Source organism: Marmota flaviventris, chromosome 6, assembly GCF_047511675.1.
Source record: "Marmota flaviventris isolate mMarFla1 chromosome 6, mMarFla1.hap1, whole genome shotgun sequence".
Classification (NCBI taxonomy): Eukaryota; Metazoa; Chordata; class Mammalia; order Rodentia; family Sciuridae; genus Marmota; species Marmota flaviventris.
The window spans coordinates 111675295-111688028 of record NC_092503.1 but is presented as its reverse complement, the minus strand read 5'-3'; the positions used below and the strand labels follow the sequence as shown (position 1 = coordinate 111688028).

General features: G+C 44.0%; 1 protein-coding gene across 7 annotated transcripts in view; it reads right to left on the bottom strand.

Moving 5' to 3' along the window:
• Trerf1 (transcriptional regulating factor 1) overlaps nucleotides 1-12734 on the bottom strand; it is a 211805-nt gene that overhangs the window by 5139 nt on the left and 193932 nt on the right. For 5 of the 7 annotated variants that reach the window (XM_071613389.1, XM_071613388.1, XM_071613391.1 and 2 more), the window contains 3 exons: nucleotides 10886-10999; nucleotides 5123-5326; nucleotides 1849-2096 (listed from right to left, as the gene is read on the bottom strand). In XM_071613389.1, the coding sequence (XP_071469490.1) occupies nucleotides 1849-2096; nucleotides 5123-5326; nucleotides 10886-10999 (566 nt within the window). The remainder of the gene's footprint in view (nucleotides 1-1848; nucleotides 2097-5122; nucleotides 5327-10885; nucleotides 11000-12734) is intronic. The other 2 variants (XM_071613392.1, XM_027950497.2) reach the window with 1 other exon arrangement.

Below are 12734 nucleotides of genomic sequence, written 5' to 3'. Positions count from 1 at the left end.
TTTCAGAGTTTCAGACTAGGTATGATCAATCTGTAAGAATTTTTGTTAAAGTGTCCTTTGTCTCCACCTGGTGGAATAAGAAGTTATAACCTGTTTGAACAGAATAAGTGGAAGGTATGGGCTTCTCTCAGAGGGGACTGGGAAGACTCCACTGTCCCCACACTTCTATTCCCAGACAAGTGGGAGAGAACTGAGCTTGGGGTGGTGTAACCCTCCTCCAAGCAAATAAGCTTGATGATCAGTCTGTGGACTCATTCAATCTGCAGCTCCCTCAATGTGTGTGTGTTGGGGGGTAGGGGAGAAGATGACGTCTTTTCCATGCTTTGAAAGCACAGAGGAACAGACCAACACCTAAACCCTCCTCTCCCATCCCTGGCTCCACAAGGGGTAAGGGAGATGTGGGTCCAGTGCTCTGTGGTGGGTGCCCCAGAACTGAATCAGGTTTACACAGAAGCAGCTTGGCCTAGAAGCTAAGTACACAAGGCTGGCCCAGACAGCGTGCTTTGTACCCCAATGTGGCCTAAACTTTCCGTGCCTTAGTTTCAGCTTACTAAGAGTGACTAAGAGCACCTGCCTCGTAAGGTATTCTAAAGAGTAAATGAGTCAATACATGCAAAAATTCTTTTAAAATAGTGCCAGGCAAATAACGAGGACTGACTGATTGATGGCAGCTACTATAATGCTGCCGGATACATTCTGTGAGGATGTGGAGGGAGAGGTCTCCAACTGGCTTCACTTATGTAACTAGAGATGCTTTCTTGGCAATTTCAGCCTCATCCTGGTTGGTGTCTCTCCAGGTGACATTTCTTGTGTTTGAGGCACTGGAGGTTATGGGAAGAGAAACTCAGTGAGGCTCCTGAAGGATCGGCATGACCATGAAATGCCCTCAAGTCACTCACTGGGAACTGGAACTCTCCTAGAATTCCATGAGAGAACTATGCACCTTACCATCAATGATATTTTCTTCCTAAGGTAAGCAAACAAAGCAAACCAAAAGGAAAGAGTAATAGCAGGAACCCAGGCTGTGCCTGTGGACTGGCTGGGTTCAAATCTTGGTTCTGTTCTTCACTGGCAGTGTGGCCTGAGGTAAGGCATTTTACCTAACTTTAAATCCTTATTTGTAAAACAAGGATAAAGACAGCAAATGCATCATATGAAGTTTTTGTGTGAGAACTGAGTTCATGTACATGAAGTAAGTACTCAGTAAATGTTAGCTGTTTTTATTACTACCTACTGTCAAGTTTCCCCTTTAGTTGTTATAAACTATCCCTAAGAGGGCAGGGATAACAAATAGGTTTTATCCATGTATCAACTCTAATCAATTGGTTGTATAAACTTGAAGCATGATCATCAAAAGAATCTGAGGCCCTGTCTTAATGTGATAGCCGTGAGTGTGGTGCTTGATTAGTGATGTCTGCCCTGGGAACAGGAGCGAGCGGTGGTGGAAGGCATGTGATGTTTTGCCCACCTCTGCTATAGAGAGCTCCTGATTAGCTGTTCTGGAGCCATTCTCAAAAAACTCAGCAGGGATGCAAAGCTAAGTGACATTAGTGAATACAGTTTGGGTGTGCACGGAGAAAGTGGAAATTGGCATTCCACACATTTCTGCAAAGAAGTGAAGTTTGTCACTAGAGGTTTGCTCTCTGAAGATGCTTGTCCTTCTAGGACACCAGAATGGCCATTTTCTGAGTCAGAGAGACGGTCCACCTTACAAATTCTAAATATGGCATGAAAGTGATTTGAGACTCTAGGTTCTTCCTCTAGCTGATGAAACCTCAGACTGTGTTGGCCTGGCCCCTACAGAGCCATCATCCACTGTGGTTCAGACCTTGGTTCAAGTGCACCTACTTGCCACACTCCTTGCAGGGGAAGATGGTGGTGGGGTCTGTCTCGCCACTGGTGGTGCTGTGAGAAGGTGAACTCTTCACAGAGCAATACCCACTCTGGGTGCCGCCAGGCTTCTGCTTCCCAGAGGGGACAGCACCTCGAGTCTTGGTCACCTGGTTGGTGCCACCATGGATGCGGGCATGGCCATTCAGTGCCTGTCGGGAGCTGAACACCTGGGGAAGAAAGGGAGTGACATGACATCTACAGTCCTGAAAAGGAAATTAGGGTTATTAGTTACTCATTGGTAAAACAGTGATACATGAAACAGTGTCTAATGACAGGCACAAGCGTTTTATCTAAGCAAACTCTGGGCTTATGCCACAGAAAGCCAAGCTCAAATCCCACAACTGCAAATGCTATGCCAACCCAAACCCCATCATTGTCATAACCTGAGAGGAGAGGCACCGTGGCACATGCGTAAAGGACAAAGGCACCATCTCAAATTCAGGAGACTGGGGGTCTACATCCAGCTTGTCTTAACTCACAGGTGGCTCTTAGGCCATTTCCCTTTGGGACATCTCATTTATTCCCCCATATGTAAAACGAGGGGGTTGGACCAGCTTTCAAAACTTTTTTTTTTTTTTTTTTTGGCTAAAAGCCAATTCCTTCCTTTTTTATTAAAGAATTAGGTCTTACCCCAAACTCAGGTGAAAAGCAGAGATGCTCTGGCTGAAACGGAGCAGACCAGAATCCAGCCCACTTACTCAGCCCTGTCTCTGTCCAGGAAGCTCTAGCACCCCCAGGAAGAGTGGGAAGGACATCGATGAGGTGCTCTGGCACACTCTCTACCTTATGTACAGCCTCAATCAGTAGCCCATTGCTTAACCCCCTCCCACAACCCCCAGTGCTAGGGCTGGAACCCAGGACCTCATGTGCTGGTGCTTTGCCACTGAGCCACACCCCAATCTCAGAAGCCCATTGTTTAAGCAGTGTTTAAGACCCCCACATTTCAATACAGGATAATACAAAGGGGGAAGAACCTGCAAGTCTTTTTGAAGATTCCATAAAGCAGGGGTTGTAGCCTCAGCACTACGGATACCTGGGGCTGGGTGATTCTTCACTGTGGGGACTGTCCTGTGCACTGCCAGATATTTAGCAGCACTTCTGGCCTCTACCCACCAGGTGCCAGTAGCACCTCCATAGTCCCGATGAAAATGGCTCCAGACATAGCCAAATGTTCTTGGGGGAATGGAATGTTCTTGGGTCCTCAGTTCAGGACCACTGCAATCCATACCCTGAATCCCAAGAGCCCGGACTTCCAGGTTGTGAAAGTTAACAGCTAACAGGGAAGCCCATCAAGCTGCTCAGCTCTAGGGGCTGCTCTGTGTTCATCCACAAGCCGTGTTTATTGTCATACAGAGAAAAAACAAAATCTATCACTGATCTGACAACTACAGCCTCTATTGTTATGCAAAGAAAAAAACCAGCATGCTTTCCCCACTTTGATTTAAAAAATTCATTAAAAAATATCTGTCTTGCTGAGCTTTTCTGATGGGGCTGAGTAAACGATGACTTCCCACTCAGTAAAAAATTTACAGTACACTCTAACTATGAATTGAGGAAGTATCCAATTTCTGAACAAATTCACCAAGAGATGTTGTCATTTAAAGTCACATCTTAATCATCCCTGAACTGAAGCATTCCATACAAAATGGCAGTGACAGAGTGAAGAGGTTGGGTCATTAAATAACCCAGATGGAAAGAAGCTGGCAGGTTCCATTCTCTTCACAGCTAATGCAAAATGTGTACATTTTTTAAAAACTTTTTTCCTTAAATGTAAATCAATACATTTCTGCTTTAGGATATGAATATTTTAAAGACTGTTGCTTCTTTCATCTAAGTGACAGGCTCAATAAGCAGCATTTGATACACTCTATATTAAACAAACATAAGACAAGAGCACTAACTTGAGGACAAGGGACTTCACTGTAAAGGAACAGCATCCTCATTTTGGGATAATACTCTAGAATTTGCCTGTCCAGGTATGCCCGGCTTTAAGAAACCTGATTTGGGAAAAGCTCCCCAATTTATACTAGTGGGGGAGGCAGGTGGAAACCTGAAGTCCAAAAGAACCTTTAAAATTTTCCTTTAAAATATGCATGGAGCCTTTGATGGTCTGGTACAGCTTCTGTAAGGCCCTCCTTTAGTGCAGGGAATGAGTCTAGGTGGTTACACAGACTCCCTTTCAGGTGTTTACATAATTAGTTTGCTAGGTCAATCTTTCTGTCCCCACAGAGTACAAAGACAAACTTTAGCTAAATCTTTATAACAACCTTCTCAAATTTCAAATTAGTGACATTTGAATTAGTAACACTTTATGGAATATGAGATGCAAAACCTTCCAGATAGGTAAAACTACAGGCAGTGGGGCAAGTAATTGCATTTATAAAAGGGTGATCCTGTCTGGAGGTGCCCTTGTTCATTTAAATGCACGCCGACAGGGCACGACCTTGGGTGACATGCAGCCTAGGAGGTTCAGAGGCACTAAGAAACAGTGGGCTTTCTGAAGGCCACAGCTTGCTTTGAAGTTTTTCATTTATTTATTTTTACAGTACTGAAGATTGAACCCAGGAGCACTTTATCACTGAGATACAACTCCAGAGACAGAATCTGCTGAGTTGGCCTCAAACTTGTGATCTTCCTACCCCAGGCTCCTGAACTGCTGGGATTATAGGCGAGCTCCACTACACCTGGTTAGTTTTGTGTCTTTCTTTCATTTTTGTGCTGGGAAATAAACCCAGAACCTTGAACATTCTAGGCAAATGCTCTACCATTGAGCTACTTCCCTAGCCCTGCTACAGAACTCGGAATCACACACAGCCTGAGGACTGAATGTGTGTGTATGTGGTACTGGGATTGAAGCCAGAAGGCACTATCACTGAACTACATCCCCAGGCCTTTTTATTTTGAGACAGGATCTTGCTAAGTTGCTGAGGCTGGCCTTGAACTTGCGATCCTCCTGCCTCAGCCTATTTAGTTGCTGGGATTACAGGCATGGGCTATTGAGCCAGGCTAGGGACCTTCTTTATGTCCTCTAGCCATAGCATTATGCTTGACAAAAAAATACATAAATATCTTGACTTAATGAATAAGAGAACTATGGCCACATGGAGTGGCCTCTACCAAATTTTCATTGCTGAAAGTATAGCCTTTCAAAAATGCATCATCTCTTACAGTTAGGGGCAGCTGCATGGCCCTCACTTGTTCCAGATCCCTGGACAACACAGACACTTACAGCCCCACAGTTGGGCATTTCACAGATGAAGGAGCCGGAGGGCTGGCCAAGGGCCTGCAGGGGTGGTCCCTCGGTGGGAGCCAGGACAGGGACTGGTGGTGGCTCCGGGGACTTTGGGGGTTCACTCTCTTCTTCTTTTGTGGATTTCCTGTCTTCCTCCAGGTCCTCCTCCTCTTCCTCTAACTCTTCTTCTTCTTCACTTGTCTAGTATTAATAAAAGCAAGAAGGGGACATCCCCACATAACATTTTTAGTGTTGAACAGAATTTACAGATCAGTAGATCAGCGAGGGGCTGGTGCTGAGGCTGTGGTACTTTAAAAAAAAAAATTTTTTTCTGGTACTGGGGATTGAACCCAGGGGCACTTTCCCACTGAACCACATCCCTGGCCCTTGTTATTTTTTATTTTGAAACAGGGTCTTGCTAAGTTGCTGAGGCTGGCCTTGAACTTGTGATCCTCCTGCCTCAGCTTCCTGACTTGCTGGGATTACAGGTGAGTGCCACCATGCTTGGCTGCTGGGTCACTTTCTTTCCACACAAGGAATGGCTGACAGAGCCCGTAGGGCTCAATCTCTGAAAGGCTGGTCTCTGGACACTTGGGAGTTTGAGGTCAAGGAAGTCTCCCTGCTGTGCTTTGGGTCCCCTCATCCCTTATACAAAATTATACTGTGGCAGAGAGGAGAGATTTCTGTATCTACAGATTCCCCTCCTTGTTGGAGATCATCAGACCTTACAAATGACTAAAACTCAGGTAGGCTGCCCTGCTCCTGAGGACCTCTTTCCCCTCCCAACAGTGGGAAGGGTGTTTTCAGGCAGCAACAGCACTGTGGAGCCCCCTCTGGAGAGGGACTATAGAGACCCATAATGATTTGATTTATAGGCTTTATATCATACTTCCAAGAGAGATACCCAATTTGCCCTGTGATGCACGGAAAGCAGGCCTGGCTCAGAGCTCTCCTCCTCCATTCTTAACAGAAAATAGAATGAAAAGGAGAAAATGGAGGGGAGATTCTCTTTTATTTGTCATGTGCTTTTTCTTTTTTCTCTAGCTGCGGGCAGAAAGGCGTGTATTCGATGTTTCTGTTTATTTATTATCTCCTTCCAGAGGCATTTTTTAAAATAAAAAGAAAAAAAATAAACAAGAAACATTTTCCATGAAAATGTATCCTCTTGACTACTCTGCTCCTTCTCCACTTCAGAACAGGAACCACACAGAGAATTAAACAAAGTTCCCTCCCTGCCTCAAGGTTAATAAAAGAGCAAGTTCCCAGAGCAGCCTGGAGTGGGTGCCTGGCTGGTTGGGATGGGACACAGGGATCCAGGAGCCTCTCATTCAACCTCTTGCTTAACTAACTACTTAATTCTTCTCTCTCTGTCCTTGTGGGGTGGGGCAAGGGCTGTGACCCAGGGAAAAGGCATTCTATGTTATAGTCCCCTCATTTCAGCTTATATTTCACAGTTTACAAAAGTGTGCAGTAACAAGAGGCTGTAATATGTCACTGAATAGGCCATAAACAGTCCTCCCATTTTACAAGGGAGGAGACAAAAGGCATGTCGGGCTGCCTCTGCCCCCAGCAGGTCATTTGTCCCTACCAGGCCCTCCTCACAAACCCACTGCTTAGAGCATGTGGTCCAGTCTGCTTTTCCCTGGAGTGACGTAACTGGGTAAAACTATGATTCTTAGAATCCAGAAACTCGAATTTCCAAAAAGAACAATTTCTGAAGAGTAGTGGTACTCTGGGATCCAGTAACCACAAACATCCTCCCTCCAGTCTGGTTTTGGGGTGTGTGAGAGAGAAAGACAATACTAGTCAATATGAGGCATCTAGCACCCTCTGACTGTTTCAGTATTATCCACTGGTAATTATCATGTATGTGCGCATTTGAAATGATGTATTAACAAGGTATATTTAAGAAATGGTCCCAATTTTCTGTATGGTAATTAAGATTATTAAGGATTATATTTGCTGGAAGACTTCAATGAACACTGATGTTGGCCTTATACATTTTACAGAGTGGTGCATGATATAAGCTGTAGGTCTCTCATGGGTACAGAACATGCAAAGGAGAGTTCACTGAGGTGGTCTTATTCCTATAGGAACCCACTATTTTTCAAACCCAGAATTTCTGGCAACATTATGTTATATCCAACTCTGAAGGTTTCCCCCATTTCTTTATAGAACTGGGATTTTGTGATCTCAAATAGTAAGTGGACCATGGCCTACAGTTTGGCATTTTAAATGAATTAAATAATAACTTTTAATGAAAATGGTTTCATGGTTACTTGTTGTAATTATAATTTTCCCACAATGCCATTTTTTGGCTTAAAAACTCTTAGAAGAAACTCTCCATGTAGCCACAAAATTACAGACTAAATTATTCCACACTGTGATTATGAATGCCTCAGGAATTTAGATAGATTTTATTTCAACTGGCAATCTATACTAGTTCACAAAATGATTTATCATCGAGCCATATGGCCCAACAAAGTGACTAAGAGATGCAAAGATAGGAGGACAAAAATCCTAACATGTAGAACTCTGTATCAACAAGTTGGCCACTTTATGATGTATTGCAAAATGAAACATGTAGTAATATTCCCGAGTTAGAGGAAAGTGGTCAAATACAGGGTGGGGAGGAGGCTGTATATTTAATATGGCGCCCAAACTTTGAGTACAAAAAGTTTCGCATGGAGGATGGTATTTTTTACTTCTCAGGCATGCAAAGGAAATTCACATGATGAAAAATGTCAGCAACCCAAATCTGCTCAGATAAAAATCTGAGTGTTATGATCACTAGTGATAATGGTGACAAGGTATAGAATACTTGTACCAATCAAGCAACACACACACACACACATACACACTTACTTCTAGTTGTCACAACAACCATGTAAAAACTCTTTTTTTAAACAAATGAGGAAATTTGCCAGAGAAGTAATTTTCCCAAGGTCACATGGCTGATGAACTGAGATTCAAAATCTTGCCTGTCTGATTCCAAAATCTCAGCCTTCTTCATCCTTTGGTCCTGCCAAAAATGTCCTCAGGGGGATACTGGTCCATCTGTAACTAGCCTAGAGATCCTAAACTCCCTAGCCATTGAAGCTAGCTGCTCCTGGCCCACTCAGGCTCCCTGCCCTTATACCAGGGTTGTTTTCCAAAGTCAGTTAATTGCCTGGGATGGTTCCTTGGATTGTGTTGAGTTCTGGTCATAGTTAGCCCCAGATGTGCCCTGAGTGGGGAACATGAGCATGCATAGGGGCAGCACGGTGTGGGTAGCACGCTTTCTTCCAACCTCCTTAACAGAAACCCACACCCCTATAACTCCCTTCTGCCTCCAAGGGAGGAAGGGCCTTGCAAGGGCTCAGGATGGAAGTCAAACTACCTTAGCTGACCTTGCTATGCTGACCTCCTGGCCTCCTACGCGAGGGTTCCTTACAAACCCTTTAAGTCTTCAATAATCGCTGCGCTCCTGGGTGTGTTCCTGTGCGTTCCATCCAGGTGAGGGAAAATGCTCATCTGTTCTTTAATAAGACACTGAGGTTACAAGAGCAGGAGAGTTGTCCCAGCTGTGCCAGACCGGCCGAAAGGACAAAAAGCAGGACCATATCCTAGAACTGTGCTTCCCATACCTTCTCAGCCTTCCCTTTCTTCATCTCTACTTGGCGAACTGTGCTTAAAAGGCTGACTGTGCCCATGATGCCCATGAAAGAAATGGGAGCACCCTGCTGGCCTTAAATCAAGATTTTCTTGTTTCTTTGGGCCTGAGTCATCTCTGCACATAAGCTTTTTGCTCTTCTTAAGCTCATCAATGAGGGTGTGGATGCTCCTGACCCGGCCTGATACTGGCTCCTGGGGATTGAGCCCAAGAAGGTGTGGCCTCCTGGGCACTGTCTTAACCCCCACTCCTTGTCTGAGGCTAAGTGCTGGCCTGGGCCTTTCTACCCACCTTTAAAGCAACACCAGCCAAGATGGGCCTCTGCCTAACATGTTCCTAGTGGCACTCCTCTGTCAACATCCCACTGTTCATTCCACCTCCCCCAGGGAGTTCAGAGGGAATGGTGCTGTGAACCAGAGTGACTCCTACCTCAGAAAAATGTTTACTCACTCACTGAATGGCTATTTATTGTTTTGGCAGTACCATAACTGCACATTATCCTAGGCATTTCCTATCACCCAAGTCTAAGAGACACCAATTTACCTTGGGAGACTATATCTATTGACTTTGCCCTCTCCCAAAACATGACTCAGATAGAGCCCAGAACATTTCAGAATTGGAAGGGACTTTCCAAATCACTGAAATCACCTGCCCTCTTTTAGGTCAGCAGGTCTACAAGTTAGGTCCTAGGTCTCCAAGGCCAAGCTTCTTTGTGCTTCCTTGTTTACTGTCTATTCTGCTCATTTGGAAAGCAATGCTGTATGACCTTAGGCAAGTCCTCCCTTTCTGGATCTCAACCTTCTGCCTGTGAAATGATGGGGCTGGATGAGCATCTATATCGAAGACATTCTGGTTCTCAACTCATACTGCTTTTAAACACCCTTGGGGTTCGGGGTGAAGTTTCCACCTGTATATGTTGCATGTCCCAACCAGAATATATACTCTGAGAGGTGGGTGGAGAGAAGGCAGATGCCATTAACCTCCTTGCTGTTTACATCCATACTTGTTACTGTTTACCTTGTGGGGACCAATAGCTTTTAGTTGACTGAACTAGAGGAGGCCACCCTGTTTTTTTGAACGTTCGGCTGCAGATGAGCAAGAGGATATTCTGTTATGACTTCACAACTTAAACTGAACAAAAGCCCTGGTCACAGGAAATCCTGAATATGGAATACTGCCACCTCTGATTTTTTAAAATGGCAACACCAATCTAATATGCAGTTCTCTTATTTTCTCTGACATTTGGGCCCACCAATAAATGTATCTATGCATGTGTATTCCACAAGCTAGGATCAATTCTTAGCTAAAATGCATTATGAGCCCAAATGTTTTTATACTTCTCTAAGAAAATTTGCATCTGACTGTTCTTAAGTATTCCACAAGGGACTCAGGCTCCAACAACACACTCACCAACTGGGTGACCATGGCCTCCTTGCTTAAACTCTATGTCTCACTTTCCTACCTTACAGAATTGGTATTAGATAAATTGTATTGGACTAGATGAGTCAATAATATCTGCAAAGTGTCTGGCACAATGCCAAACACAGAGAACATGCTGTTTAAATTGCTGTTAAAGAAAATAACCCATATATGTGCTAATAATACTACTGGGAGCAACTGGGACTAAGAATATGATTATAAATATTCACATAGTGCATGAATCCCAGACATTTCTGTAGATGGTGATAAAGACTATAGTTTAGTAGTTTGTTCTAAGACATAATTTTACATACACATACATGATAGATAATGTTTTCCACAAAGTGGAGAAAGGAGATTTCCCCTGGATATGGATGTAGTTTATAAGGCTCTCAAGTGATAGTAATTACCAAAGCCACACACATAGGGTTCAGAGACTGCTTCCATCTTAGGTCTTTAGTATGTACTTAATTTTAATATGCAGAAAACTTCAGATTGTCTGCTAATGAAGGAAATCAAGGCCGGGGTTAAATAATGATGGAAAGATTAAGATTATCCACACACTGCTACCCACTTCTGTCTGACTTATCTTCATGGCAAAGCCGAACCAATCCTAGCCACTAACTAACCTGGGGTTGGGGTGGGAGTGGGGCCAGCAAGGCAGCAACTGACTTAGTTGCCTCACTCACCACACAGTCGTCGATGATTTCTGCCAGTCGTGTCCGGTGTTTCCGCCCTAACCGCATTATCTTCTTCCACGTATAGTAGTACTCCACGCACTGAGCCACCGTCTTCGACTTCACCTGTCAGGAGAGTGCGTTTGAGATGAGCTCCAGCAGTGGGCAAGCTTTTTTGAATATTTGGTTTTGTTCAGTCACTAATAGGCTTCTTCATTCAATAAACAATGAATACACCAAAAAGTGTCTCTCACACACCTGATCTCACTCCTCACCCCTGCAACTCTGGTAGCCCCTCCTAGTTTCTTGGGTACAATTCCAGAATTTTCTTTATGCAGGTTCCAATAAGTGCAAATCTGAATTTCTCCCTCCACACCTTTCCTGACAAGAGGTAGCAAACACACTGGAGGGTTTTTTTTTTTTTTTTGCAACTTGATTGCTTTCACAATGACACCTGGAGAGTCTTAGAGATCAGTTCAGAGACTTTCCTTTTCTTTTTTTAACCCAGAAAAAGCAGTTGCTTTTTTTTTTTTAAATTTTATTAGAACTTTATAGTTACACATAGTACTTGGGTTAGCAGTTGTTTTTTCATTTAACATGCTTAGGTGTGCTTAGCTTTCTGACTTGTTGACCTTCAAAATTTATTTATAAACAGTGTGTATTAGAATAGGAATATAAGGTAAGAGTTATGATGATAGAGCTTGGTTTCTGCAGGAAACAAGTCTTGCCCTCTTCATCCCTCAAAAGGCAAGGGTGGCTGGTCCTTATTCAAGAGGTGTGGAACTGTAAGCACTCCAGATATTCAGATTTTGATTAAAAAAAATTTGGAAAATTTGCATAGACTTTACTGGTTCCACATTCTCAATCTGAAAATCCAAAATCTAAAATACTCCAAAATCCTTAGGGCTGTTCAACCTGTATATGTATTTAAAAGTGAAAACATGCCTTTATTTAAGCGTGGGCTCAGGTGGGGCTTAATCAGGTGGGTTTTCTGGATGCAGAATAAAGGGTGGCCCTATCCTCAGAGTGGGGGTGATGATGAGATGAAAAGCCCTATTCTCTTCTAGGTTGTCTTTTTCAACATGCAGCTGACATCTAGGATTCTTACTAGAATCACCTCAGGGAGTTAGGACACTGTCCCAGAGAGTCGTGCTTAAATACCTGCATTGGCTGGTGTGGTGGCACACTCCTATAATCCCAGTGGCTTGGGAGGCTGAGGAAGGAGGATTGAGAGTTCAGGCCAGCCTCAGCAACAGCAAGGCCCTAAAGCAACTCAGTGAGACGCTGTCTCTAAATGAAATAAGGCTGGGAATGTGGCTCAGTGGTTGACTCCCCCTGAGTTCAATCCCAGGTACCAAAAACAAACAAAACAAATAAACATCTACATCTCCTGGCTAGCACAGCACACGAATTCACTGTCACAATGAGCACAGGTCTGGACGTAGTTTGTCCTCCAAAGGTTCAGAAGCCAGGATGGTGTTAGGAGACTGTGAAATCTTTAAGAGGTGGGGTTTGGTGGGAGGACCTAGGTCACTGAGGGTGCTCCCCTGTGAAGGGATGAAGGTGACTCTCAAAGAGCAAGAGCGAGTTGCTGTAAGAATGCTCTGGCTTCCTGCCTCAGGACAAGACCTCCCATTTCTGCATGTGCTCCTGCCAAGATGTCATCAGCTGTTAGGCTCTCACCAGAGGCTGAACCAACATGGTTGATCTTACGCTTTCATCCCCCAAACTATGAGCTAAATAAACCTTTTTTCTTTATAAAGTTTCCCAGCTTTAAGTATTTTGTCATAGTAATGAAAAAAGCTGACACCAGATTGGTCCTGGGGAAAGGTGGCTCAAGAAAGGTGGGAGCATGGGAACC